Source organism: Coptis chinensis, chromosome 3 (genome assembly GCF_015680905.1).
Source record: "Coptis chinensis isolate HL-2020 chromosome 3, ASM1568090v1, whole genome shotgun sequence".
In the NCBI taxonomy this organism is placed as follows: domain Eukaryota; kingdom Viridiplantae; phylum Streptophyta; class Magnoliopsida; order Ranunculales; family Ranunculaceae; genus Coptis; species Coptis chinensis.
In genome coordinates this window covers 121,018,619-121,032,177 of record NC_141458.1, presented here as the reverse complement: position 1 = coordinate 121,032,177, position 13,559 = coordinate 121,018,619, and the positions used below count along the sequence as shown (strand labels likewise).

Genomic DNA, 13,559 nt, shown 5'->3' with positions numbered 1-13,559 from the left:
GATAGGATTGATAGTAAATCACTATCTCAAAGCTCGGTTACAAATCTATAGTGCGTGGTGTTCATATCCTCAATTCTATGCACGAATCGCGGGGCTGCCATCCCACACTTCTTCTCTCCCTTTGCCAAGTGTGAGCTGCTTCTTTGGAGCAAATGTCCGCATCAAAGTTAACCTCCGCCAAGTGTTAGTCACAATGATCAGGATCCATGAGCCCTTTCACTTTGTCCCAAGCTGCTCGAATTTGCCAATGTACTTGATCATTCTGAAAAGATTTCACAGCCGCAATAGAGTCGGATTCCACCAAGATATATTTCCATCCCAGTTCCACCGCTTTTGAGATGCCCTCCACTATCGCGAAACTCTCCGCTATAAAGTTTGTGGTAATACCCAGGCCTCCTATATATGCACCAATAACCTTGTCGGTACTGTCTTGAAGAAGCGTGCTCAAACCTGAAATTCCAGGATTACCTCGTGAATAGCCATCAATGTTCACTTTTATCATGGTACTGGGAGGTGCTACCCAATAGCATTCAAGGATGCGTGGAGGCCTCCTTAGCTTGACCGGTAACTTCCAGGCCTTCAGAACTTCCAAGTCTCTGGTGGAATTATTCATGTGTTTCTTCGATCGTTCACATGCTCTTTTGACCACTCCTCGAACTTGAAACATGACGGAACTTATACTCGACTTCTTGCTGCCATATAAGACCCCATTTATATTTCTCCAAACAGCAACCAAACATGTGATTGCGGCTGCCTTCCATAGATCCTGTAAGAGAGGGATACGGTCAAATAATCAATACGTAACTGTAGCAAAAAATCAAATATGTTGTATGCCTCAAATTTTGTAATATGTTGTGTTCAACAAAGAGGACTTCATGATAGTTTTGAAGATATATTCACTTAAGACATGCCTTCACTTAATGCAATTAATTGAACTCTTGTTATTTCCAATACATACAAAGATGTACGCTAAACTTACCGAGGAAGAAATCCATTAATTTTGTGGTGGAGTTCTTCACATTGTTTGGGCATATATCAATCTATTTTTTGGGCAATCGTGACGTGTGCCTAAATTGATCAAATTTATTCACAAAGCGCTAATTGTTGTGACTTGATTCTTTTTCTAGTGCTTTCTTCTCTTTTAGGGTTTCCCCTCTTATTTATACTTGGTTCCTTTAGGGTTCTCCCCTTTATTTCCATACTTGGTTCCTCCATATAGTCTGCGCTCTCTCTGACTTTGCACACCTGTCCCTCGCCTTTTGCGCTCTCCTCTCTAGTTTTGCTTCATGCTTGCTGCCTACTCCCAGTCCGCGACGATCCATCAATCCATGGGCTCTTCCAAACATTTGGGGTCCATTAATCCCAAATCGGTCCATAACAGTTGCCCATTCTTAGGTGCGTAGACCACTGTTGGGCTGCGGTGCCAACAACACCCGACTGCTCCTACCAAACTAAATGACTTTCTTTTTAATGTTGAAGCTATGTGTCACTTTTTCTTAGGTTGTTTTGAAAAACCCTCTAGGGAACCCCCCGCCTCCATTACCTCTTCACTTTTGCCCTGCTTCTCTCTTCATTCTTTTTCACCTCTTCCTTTCTTCTCTCTTCATTCTTTTTCTCCTCTCAAACTCCATTAAGCCTCTTCAACCTCACCTATTATTTCGTCTAACAAACCATTGGGTGAACTCTCTTGTTTTCCCGGCATGGGAATGAAGTTTTTCAAGTCTTCTTAGTTGCTCCAAGGTTATATTTGTTCATCTTGCTCCTTTTTCATTGTTTTAATTTAATGTTGCTTCATCTATTTTGTTTTTATCAAAGTATATATATCTCTCTCTCCAAATAACTCATTATCCACTAGCTGCCGCCCCTTTAGTATTTGGCTTTGTAGTTGCTATCCGCCGTCTCATTTTGTCCCTTTGCAATCAATAGGGCTGTTAATTAATTAGTTCATGGCTGACCTTTCACCCCCTTCCCTTTCGAGATCGAATCCATCTACTTCAGACCAATCTGTCATCGAACCACCGGCTGCCACCCTTAGATGGCCTGACCTTGAGGCTGTTTGTGTAGCGTTTGGAATCTCGGCGGCGTTGGAGTCGAAGTTTGTGCCCAAATTAACTCAATTTCCACACTTAGCCCCTTTTCAAATGGGGACGCCTTTTTGGTATGCTTGTTGGACATATTGCGGCCTTGCGCTTTCTTTAACCCGACCTTTGATTCGCGTGAAGCGTGCAATTTCTATCGGTATATCTCCTAGTCAAGGGACTGGCAATTTCTGGAGAGTCTTGTTCACGGCCAACTTCTACAATGAACATAATTCTATTAAGATTAGTTGTCGCGGCCTATCTTCCAATTCTACTTGAATAGAACCACCAAAGGCAAGGGCATCGGCTACCACTATTTCTGCTCTCGTTCTGGTAGGAAGTCGATCTTTTATACTAAATCTCCCTGGCTCTGATAAAGATTGGGAATTATTTCCTTTATATTTGTCCAGCAGCTGGAAGTCTACAGAAGTTGAACCTTGAGTTCGTTTGAACTATTCCAAATTCCGTTTTGGGGGTGAGTTATAACTATTCTCCCCTTGTTATATATAGTTTACCCTCATCTTAACTTGCTATTCTTGATTCATAGGTTGGCACGTAGACTCCAAAGGCAGACCAGGGGGGATATCTTCATTGCTACAACATATAAGAGATCTAGGGAGTGCTCAATATATCCTTTTCTCGGTTTGTCCGCAGATACGGGATATCCTCTTCTCTCTGACGACAATTTTTATTGCATTAGGGAGCACAAGCACCCCCTCTACCGTCTTCCATTCCAGTATGCTGCTTCTCGGTGTGAGGTCCAACTTGAACATCTTTGAACATCTTTGAACGTGTATTATGGAACATCTTTGTACATGTATTTATCTATTTATTTCCAAATTAGAATTGATTTCTATTCGTGCTTATATTTTTTTACCCTTTTTTTTAGTATAAGTTATAGTTTAATTAGGAAACTAAATACACAAAGATATAATTATTAAGAGTGTCCACGTCGTTTCACTCTCTCTTGGGAGAGTGCCACCTACTAAAGAGATTGTCCATGTCCACGTGGCTTTACTTTCTCTTGGAAGAGTGCCACCTAGGATAGAGATTGTCCACATACTCTACTTTAATATAGAGAGAGGTGATACATGGATATAGATTTAAAAGTTAAAATAATTTCATTAGGACATCTCCAATGGGGGGTGTAAAATTACACTTCCACATAGGCTCCACCTAGGTGCCATTAGGATTTTACAACTCCAATTGCAAATTATTGTATAGCCCATAAATATCCACTCTCTATTGTTCCCAATGGAGAAATGTGAAAAAATTCAATTTTAAACTCGGATGACACTTGAAGTGGCGTTAAATTTAAAAATTTCAAATTATGACTTTAGAAATAGATAGGGACGACGCTCAAGTGGCGTCCGAACATTTCTTTGTTGGGACGTATGTTCTAGTGTCGCGGCTATTTATCAAGTGATAGCGAGATGGGGAATTTCCCTTTTCAGTATCAACTAATAGTCTATTACCTACGGTTTAGCACCTCCATTGGATATAATTTTTTGACATTTGGGGTGTAAACTTTCCACTCTATACGGTTTACACCCCCCATTGAAGATGCTCTTACAATCACGTACTATCTGCCCAGAATACTAGACCACGTAACTTTTAAATGCACACATTCATATCTGGCCCTTAGTCACCAGATCGTAGAGCGGGAGCGAGAGCGAGAGCGGAAGCAGGATCGTGAGAGCGCCTATGTTGGGAAGCTCTATGTTTTAGAGCGTCTTCAGAGCGCCAATAAATGTTGAATACAATATGTTTTGTATATATTATCATAAGAATTAGTCAAATAAATTTTGAATTAAAAACAAAAAAAAATATGAATTATCTTAATTTTTCATATGAAAAGGAAATTTATATTGACGTGAGTAATGAGTATGTCCATATTGTCACGGACTTATGGTGTTGCATAATTAAGAATAATACTTTATTTAGGTTGGTTTAAGATTGAGTCCAAACAAAAATCAAAACCCACTTATACAATTGCAGCAATCTCATGGTTTACGTGTAAAATCCTTGGTAAGGTACTGATTTGTGACTTTTAACCAAAAAGTAAAAAAAATATTAATCACAAGAACCAAAAAGTAAAAAATATTTTTTTTTTTTTTATCTTCTCCTTTTCTCCCCGCAAACTCTATCTTTAGCTGCTCACTCCCCACTGCCCAAGCTTAATTTATCTTCTCTTTTCTAAAGCTTTATCAGTACTTCGGTCAACTTTTCATCTTCCTTCGTCCTCAACTCCAGCAACCTAAAAACCAGTTAAAGAAGCCATTTCAGAGTCTTTTATTATAATATATCTAACATCTCAAATTCTCAACACAAATACTATTTGGTTTGGGCTCATTAGATGAACAGATGATGAAAGAAGTAAGTTAAAAACTATGTTTTGCAACTTTTATGCTGAGAAACAGACGCTTTCTGCCCATTTTTTCTAGAGCGCGGTTTGGAAATCTCGAAGCACGGTTTCTAGTTTCACAGATCGCGATTTTATGGAGCTTTATCTCTCAAATCGCTAGAGCGCGGTTTGAGAGCGAGAGCGAGGACCACTTCCCACGGTTTGTGTGACTAAGATCTGGCCCAACATAAATCTGTAACGCCAGTAAGGGCTCAGGAACGCACGACCTAGTAGCATAGGAAACTAGATTTATAAACTATAAATTGCTACTTTTTCTTCTGTAAATGCACTTAATGTCATCAAAATTGAAGGTGATTTAATCGGGCACTCATCAAATTGCATTGGCCAATTGTAAGAGCCCTTGCCTTGTTTCTTTTGTTCTTTTGTACCGGTGTTTATGATGCGTTGCAGAAGTACCTTAAAACACTACATTTATGTGTTAGTGAAACAATAGAAGGACCAATGATTGAGGAATATGCTTGTAAGCTAAATGAAATTGAAGATCTAGTGCACTTCAGTTGTGGAAATTCTGTTTTGTTTGCAGTTTTTTTGAATTTTGTTTTTTGTTTTTTTTTTCCTGTTAAATGTTATGTTTTTGTGGGTTTTGAAATTGGAGGTTTGGATATAGTGGTAGGGTTATAATATAGAAGTGTGTAGAAAATTGAAGTTTATGTAATTTTTGTAAATGTAAATGAGATGGATGGGATTGGGATTCACTATTTGCTAAGATTGAAAATAAGTTGGTTATTGTTGTGATTCTAACCTTTGATGTTTAATCGTAAGCTATTTTTCTGTTGTGAGGAGTTGGGCTTGCTTTTTGAATGAAAATAGATCAAAAGAAACAGAAAATCTGCCGAAAATTAAGATTGCTTTTTCCATTGCTTTTTCTAGTAAATTTATTTTGTGAACATAACTATCAGACGTTTACTGTAATCATAATAATGTCATACTTCGTTTTTTTACTGTAATCATAATAATGTTTCAAGTATTTTTTTTTTTTTTTTTTTCATGAAATTTTGTTTTACTGTCTAGGCTTTTGAACATGGGAAGGTAATTGAGACAGGGATAGGCGATAGGGGAAGGAACATATGGCATAGTTTATTCTACATGCGATATTAAGCAACGGAAGTTGGTAGCTGTGAAGAGAATGTCAATGGATGAGGGTGGAATTACAAAGTCTATGCTCAGAATGTTTGGATGAATTAGTTAGCACACTGTAGACTTTGTAATCCCACCCTCATCCATTGGCATTCTCTTCACAGCTACCAACTTCTGTTGCTTAGTATCCCATGTAGAATAAACTATGCCATATGGTCCTTCCCCTAAATTGTATAATATGCGAACTAATAACTAATTCATCCAAACATTCTGAGGTAAATTCATGAAGAATAGGCTCTAGGTGACTTTTGATAGGCAACATATTCACGTTATGAATTGTTGTACTTATTATAATGTTTAGTTACTAAAAGATGAAAATTGTTAGAACCTTAATGAGAACTTGAAAAATTATGTTCATGAAAGGTTTAACAGTCCTTTGCTCATTGAAACTGTACGTTCATTGCCATCGTTTGCACATTATTTTCTCATAAATTGATACTTGAGTTTACAGTTAAAGAGTTGCCCTTCTTTAGTTTTTTCCCCAACTGCTTTTGTTCAATCACGTGTATGGAAAACTTTCATACTATAGTCAAGCTGTGTCCATACAGTGGTATCCTTTTTGTTATTAAGTTTTACTGGCAAAAGTAGAAGCTGTCAAGGCTAGGAAAAACAATGTCATGAGCTACTGCCCTGTTCTGAAGCTGAGTAAGACCTTAGGATTTGCAAATGCACCAAGTATTTGTGTAAGACACGAGACTCAAGTGGGAGGTCATGAGTTATTTTTTGCTGGGCTTAGAGGCCACAATTACAGTGGAGAATATACATCTAGATACTGCTGTGGCAGAACCGTAGAGGTTGTAACTATACAATAGACTAATCTAATTTTCACTCCTTAATACATTTAAATATGTATTGAACCAGATGACTTTGGACCTACATCTAAATATGTAGAGAATATGGTAACCAGTTCCATTGAATTTCAGGTGTGAAGATGTATTTGTCGAAGAGGACTTTCTCTGTTTTGTTACAGAGCTGATGAACATGAACCTGACAGCTTACATAATGAAATTTGAAATAGAATGTCCTGATATGGTGAAGGTAAGGAGGTGGTGGTGTTTCGTGTCCATTTGTCTTGAAATCAGCTAAATACATGTCTCTTTTGGCAGGTTTTTATGAAACAACTCTCGGCTGGACTTGCTCATATTCATGACCAAAGAGGAATGCATCGTAACATCAAAGCGTCAAATATACTTGTTGACACTGATTCTACACCGCATAGGGTGAAGATTGCTGATTTTGGATCTGCTAAGATTCTATTGAATCTGAACCTATCTCCCCTCGTATGTATTTTTTTTTTATTTGTTATTAATGATCTGTTAAGGAAATTTTTGGCTTCATGGCATTAAATTAATTGATGGGCATTGAGTTGGTTTTACTAAGAGGAGGTCCATTAGTGTATTTTTGGGCTATTGGACAGCCCAATTACTTGGGATTAAGGTGACAATACCTTCATCCGAATTCAAGTTGAAACTCCTAGATAGAACTTGTTTTTTCTTTTGTTCAAAAAAGGGTGTTGGCTCATCTTGCTATATTGCCATGGTTAAGATGAAATTTGGGTGTAATCCTTACTTCGTATTATATGTATTATCTTGCTGTATTGCCATGGTTAAGATGAAAATCTACTTTTGAAATACCGTGGTCTTGATTAAATAATGATTTGGATGTAATTTGAGTTGAAGTCTTACTTATTTATATGGACATCTATGACTTGTGATACCAATCTGTGAACTATGGTCTTGTCTTTGTGTCTATGATGTCAAATTTGTTTTTGTTAGATATTTAGTTCCTTGTGTGGATTACCATGGTCCTGATTAAATAATGATTTGGATGTAATTTGAGTTGAAGTCTTACTTATTTATATGGTACATCTATGACTTGTGATACCAATATGTGAACTATGGTTTTATCCTTGTGTCTATGATATCAAATTTGTTTTTGTTAGATATTTAGTTCCTTGTGTGGATTACCATGGTCCTGATTAAATAATGATTTGGATGTAATTTGAGTTGAAGTCTTACTTATTTATATGGTACATCTATGACTTGTGATACCAATATGTGAACTATGGTCTTATCCTTGTGTCTTTGACATCAAATTTGTTTTTGTTAGATAATTAGTTCCTTGTGTGGATTATTGACTGTGCTCTCAATTATGTGAGATGATTCTTTTATGATTAGTATGTTGAAATTACATTTCGTTATAGCACTATTTGATATTGTTGTTTATTAAGTCGTTGATTTTCTTTTCATATATAATGATGTTTAAACTTAATCAAGTGAGCGGAGCGAACGTTCTGGGGGGGGGTGGGGGTGGGGTGGGGGTATGTGGCCCAAAATGTCGTTTGGAAGGTTTATGTCTGCCTGTATGCTTTTCTCTCCGCCAAAACTCTCCTTTCTCAAGTCTCAACTCCTCTATCTCTCTCTTGGTCTCCTCTCACTCGGTCCCAACATTATCTCGTTCCTTGGATCTTGCAACAAATATTGGCGAGTTTCTTCTCTTAACCCGTATGATTCACGTGTGTTTATAACTTTTTAATTCCGAATTTTAGTTGATTTGTTCTTTCAAAGTAGAACACTAATTAAGGGTTTTGTAGCTTTGGTTTCCAATTTTGTTCAAATTAAAATAGCAATTGAATCGATATGTTGTTCCATCCTTCAAGTCGTTTCGACTTTCGAACAAAAAAAAGTCTATTTTAGTTTTGCGTTGACTAAAGTTGAGCACATTTCACAAACTCCCAAGAATTTCCAAAAATTTGACTGCTTCACCAACTTTTTTTGTTCTTACTAAGATATTATTATTATAGAAAGAATAGCAGAAACTGTTTACCCTTCAACATGCAGCACGGTAAGATTAACATATATTAACATGTTTTTCTCACAAAGTCTATTCAAAACTGATTATATTAAATTTTGTTTTGTAGGGATTTTTTAGTTATAATGATCTCTCCTCTCACAATGAAGGTAATTCTCATCCTTATTTGTTTCTCTATAATTATAAAGTTTTACTATAGTTCTCCTCTTGTTTAACAAAATTTGTGAACAAAGAAAAGTTTGTATGTTCTTACTCATATAGGATAGTGTATATATATATTCTTACTCACTGGGAGAACTGAAGACTTTGACTTACGATTTAAGTCTTGGTGGTAACTGGTAATGGGGTTAATAAGTTATACCTGGGAGGTGGTGAAGTTAAGTTTGGTATTTTATAGTTGAGTCCGGGTGAAAGTTGCATATATTGGAACTTGTTAAGTTGCATATATATTGGAACTAGTTAGCATGTCAGTAAAAACTGAGTACATCTTACCGTACAATTTATTTAGGTGTGTTAAACTTGGTTGACATTATTGTTGGGTATATTCAGTCTGCTGTGCATGCAATATCTAATTTCTTGTTTATTTGGTTATGCTTTGATATCAAGCTTCTTTGCATGTAGTCTAATGTTGGGAAAGTGAATTTGTCGAATAACCATAGCATACGCAGGGGCTCCGCTCACACCCCTATTGCAATGCAGTATACTAGTATAATAATGATGTTTAAACTTACTGGTAGAAGTCTTGTATTGTTTCATATGTTGTTATTTTTATGATCAGTTGTAATTATTTACAGTATTATTGTAGGTTGGGACCGGGGCCTACAAAGCGCCCGAGTTACTTTTGGGGGTTGTTGATTATGGCACCCCAGCTGATATCTGGGCCTTGGGATGTATATTTGGTGAAATGGCCAATTGGAACTGCCTACCAATATTTGTCAAGAATGACAGGGCTGAAGAGGTGAAAGTGCTAACTGAGATTTACAGGTTTTTTAATTTATTTTTCTTCTTTGTGTTTTCTTTTTTTAATAGAGACATGATGACCTAAAAATACAACAAACTTAGCTATTTATTACATTAAATACAATATACTTTTCTTCTTGCCTAAAAATACATGATAGTTTCAATTTTTTTAAAATCAATACAATTTGTTTGTGCTCGGATGGTACGCGAATTAGTTGTTAGAAAATATCATGTGTGTTGCACTCTCTCATTTCTCCGATTTTGGTGATGAGTTGGACACTTCTTTTCTACTCAAATGTCAAGGAAAAATCATAAAATTAGCTTTTCCTTTTTCTTCCCAACCTTTTGAAACGTTCAACAATTTCATCTTTAATTTCTATGTTTTAAGTTGAGGGCATTGGTTAGTTCCATTAATCACGGTAGTGCTGCCACTGAAGGGTATTGGAGCTTTTTCAGATAAAAGAATTTGCTGGGTGGTAAATTGTATTTAATGTAAAAAGTAGCGAAGTTTGTTTTTTTGGGTCATTAATGACTTTAATAAAACACTAACAGTCAATGTCATGTCCTTTAAATTAGTTTGATGGGCTCTCCCACCGAGGCGAGTTGGCTTGGGGTGATTCGTTGGAGATATTATCCGTCTTACCTTCGGCACTTTGATGGAAAGGTAAAAACCCGATGATTTGATTTCCAATTATCTATATGCTTAAACTAACATAGTGAATTTTGCAGGTACTGCTAGATACATTTCCGACACTTGGTGAAGTAGGAGTCGATTTGCTATCTGTAAGTTAATTATATATACCTGACATGAATTAGATAGGAATTCTTTGATTTTGAAATGAGAATGCTGGTTGTCAGTTCGAGGAAGGGGGTATGAACCATATCATTTGATAGTACTTTACTTGTTTACAGAGGATGCTGTGCCTCAATCCCGGTAACCGAATCACTGCAGTAGAAGCTCTGAATCATCCATATTTCAGCAGGTGTGTGAATCTGGCATTAGCATCTTCACACACGTACACACAAAAGAATAGAACATAAATTAAGTCATTGTTGTTTTGTGTTTACCTTCCACCTGCGTTCTAATAGTTGCTTAACCTGTTAAACTAGTAGTTTCATTTTTTAATAATTTACACAGGTATAGACCATACACGAAGTTTTTTTTTTAAATTTCTGACTGAACCAATTCAGTAAGGGTGAAATTTCATAATCCACCTTTTACTCATGTTGCTTTGTTAGAAAAGTGCCCCAAATTCTTTCAGTTCATGTCATGCATGCACATCTTTTGAGAGGGTTGGAAAATGCATCCTTTTTCTGAGTCACATTAGAGATTTGATCTTAACAATTTGTAGTAAAAGGAACTAGTGTAATGAGTGGGGACTTGTATTTTTTATGCATTTGTCGTTGATGCTTGCGGATCTCCTTTGGTGTAAGGAAGCAATGATGGACAGATCGAGGCTATTGTTTCAATTTGTTACTGGGGAATCTTGGCATCTTGCAGGTCCTTTTAGGATGTCCAAATTTCGAATGCAGTATCAGCTCAAATTTCTCCTATTCTTTAAGTCTAGTGTTTATATTTTATAGCAACAATTCTTGTGAAATTTGGTTTTGTTGACCTAGTTATGTTTCCTCACCGTGATGAGGGTTTGACTGTACATTGTTGATTTGTGTGTGGACTGTTGATTATTGACTGACTCACTTTAGCGGTGGATACTTTTATAGTTTTGAACTTGGCATTTGCGATTCTGCCATTGATATAATTTTGACTGTCTTCAGGTTGGTGATGAGTTGGACACTTCTTTTCTAATATGACTGAAATGTCCAAGGAAAAATCATAAAATTAGTTTTTCCTTTTTCTTCCCAACCTTTTGAAATGTTCAACAATTTCATCTTTAATTTCTATGTTTTGAGTTGAGGGCATTGGTTAGTTCCATTAATCGGGTAGTGCTGACACGGGGGTATGGGAGCTTCTTTAGATAAAAGAATTTGTTGGGTGGTAAATTGTATTTAATGTAAAAAGCAGTGAAGTTTGTTTTTGGGTCATTAAACTGAAAGGGTATGGGAGCTTCTTCAGATAAAAAATTTTAATGTAAAGTAGTGAAATTTGTTTTTTTGGGTCATTAATGTCTATAATAAAACACTAACAATCAATGTCATGTCCTTTAAATTAGTTTGTTGGGCTCTCACACCGAGACGAGTTGGCCTGGGGTGATTCTTTGGAAATTTTATCCGTCTTACCTTCTTCGGTACTTTGATGGACAGGTAAAAACCCAATGATTTGATTTTCAATTTTCAATTATCTATATGTTTAAACTAACATAGTGAATTTTGTAGGTACTGTTAGAATAAATTTCCGACACTCGGTGAAGTAGGAGTCGATTTGCTATCTGTAAGTTAATTATATATACTGTTATAAAGCTATTATTAGGACATGATTTAGATAATAATTCATGAATTAGATAATAATTCTTTGTTTTGAAATGAGAATGCTGGTTATCAGTTCGAGGAAGGGGTATGAACCATATCATATGATAGTACTTTGCTTGTTTACAGAGGATGCTGTGCCTCAATCTTGGTAAACCGAATCACTGCAGAAGTAGCTCGAATCATCCATATTTCAACGGGTGTGAATCTGGCATTAGCATCTTCACACGCATACTGCCTCAATCTTGGTATCGAATCACTGCAGAAGCAGCTCTGAATCATCCATATTTCAACGGGTGTGTGAATCTGGCATTGACATCTTCACACATGCACACTGCCTCAATCTTGGTATCGAATCACTGCAGAAGCAGCTCTGAATCATCCATATTTCAACGGGTGTGTGAATCTGGCATTAACATCTTCACACATGCACGCACAAAAGAATAGAACATAAATTAAGTCATTGTTGTTGTGTTACCTTATACCTGCGTTCTAATAGTTGCTTAACCTGTTAACAGGTTTAACAGCATCTTCAGAACAATCTACAGTATCTACTACTACGGAAACAGCATCACATGAACTGAAAGAATTTGGGGCACTTTTCTAACAAAGTAACATGAAAAAAAGGTGGATTATCAAAATTTACCTTTACTGAATTGGTTCAGTCAAAAATGAAAAAACTTCGTGTAAGGTCTATATACCTGTGTAAAATATTAAAAAATGAAAACAAGTACCTAGTGCAGGGTTTGATGTTTGTTGCGTGTGGAGGCATAAGAATTTTGATTACTATGTTGTGGAGTAGACAAGAGAATCTGTGATGCTGTTTTCGTAGTAGGTAGTAGTAGATACTGTAGATTGTTCTGAAGATGGTTGACTGACTCTCACTTTTGAAGATACTTGTATAGTTTTGAACTTGATTCTGCATTTGCGAATATGCTATTGATATAATTTTGACTGTCTTAGGTTGCATTAGATATGAAATTGCTGTTTTTGTTTTGCAATGTAGTGTTGAATATTTTGTAGGAAGAGAAATATTACTTCATATCTTCTTTGTTGCTTCAATATAAACAAAGAGAATGAATTTCTGGACACTCAAAACCTGTTCAGGGGACATCCAAGGCTGATTGGTCCAACAACTGAAACCATAGTTTAAGCATTTATTTTTATTATTTCTGTTAAGAAAAGTGGAAAGATAAATAAAATGGGTAAGGGTCAGAAACGAGAATGGAAAATCAAGTAGCATTGTTCTCCTCTTCAATCACCAATGGTATGGTGTTTCCTATGTGTGAATGTTCTTTTTGAAGTGTCTCGTTCTATATTTGATATCAGGCACTTTCTTACAAAAAGATTAGCGAAAATCAAAATTCAAAATCTGGCGTACAAATCAAAGCCATCAACTTGATAGACATTGAGACGGAATTAGGTCTACACACCCGATTATTCTTAGTAATGTTTTTCGAGGTCTACACTCCCAATTATTCTTAGTAATGATTTTCGAGGGTTGTAACTTGTTTTTGGGTATGAGATCAGTTTGATTTTTAATGGTTACATGTATTTACTTATTTGTTTTTTTTTATTATTATTTTTTAATCATGTATTGGGTGTTTGGCATAGAGGAACCAAAGAATTTTCAGTAGTAAGAATTGTACTACAACAGTTGGCGAACTTGATTATTCAAGATGTTTCGGACTAAGCTTCACTCAGTCAACTACAAAATGCAAGAG

The 13,559-nt window shown here is 36.2% G+C and overlaps 1 protein-coding gene across 4 annotated transcripts in view; it reads left to right on the top strand.

Annotated features, from left to right (window-relative positions):
- Nucleotides 1-12,948, top strand: part of LOC147513820 (cell division control protein 2 homolog) — a 78,562-nt gene extending 65,614 nt beyond the window's left edge. Inside the window, exons 2-14 of one of the 4 annotated variants that reach the window (XR_015215682.1) lie at nt 4,794-4,833; nt 6,548-6,678; nt 6,747-6,920; nt 8,561-8,600; nt 9,257-9,409; nt 9,988-10,075; nt 10,141-10,194; nt 10,324-10,394; nt 11,055-11,187; nt 11,583-11,673; nt 11,746-11,800; nt 11,965-12,231; nt 12,354-12,948. Coding sequence is in view for 3 of the 4 variants with exons in the window: in XM_086597117.1 (XP_086453243.1) it covers nt 8,577-8,600; nt 9,257-9,435; nt 9,988-10,075; nt 10,141-10,194; nt 10,324-10,394; nt 11,583-11,673; nt 11,746-11,760 (522 nt within the window). In the remaining variant the exon portion in view is untranslated. Of the gene's footprint in view, nt 1-4,793; nt 4,834-6,547; nt 6,679-6,746; nt 6,921-7,954; nt 8,601-9,256; nt 9,436-9,987; nt 10,076-10,140; nt 10,195-10,323; nt 10,395-11,054; nt 11,188-11,582; nt 11,674-11,745; nt 11,801-11,964; nt 12,232-12,353 lie in introns of those variants that run through there. The other 3 variants (XM_086597118.1, XM_086597117.1, XM_086597120.1) reach the window with 3 other exon arrangements.
- Nucleotides 12,949-13,559: the final 611 nt, after the last annotated feature.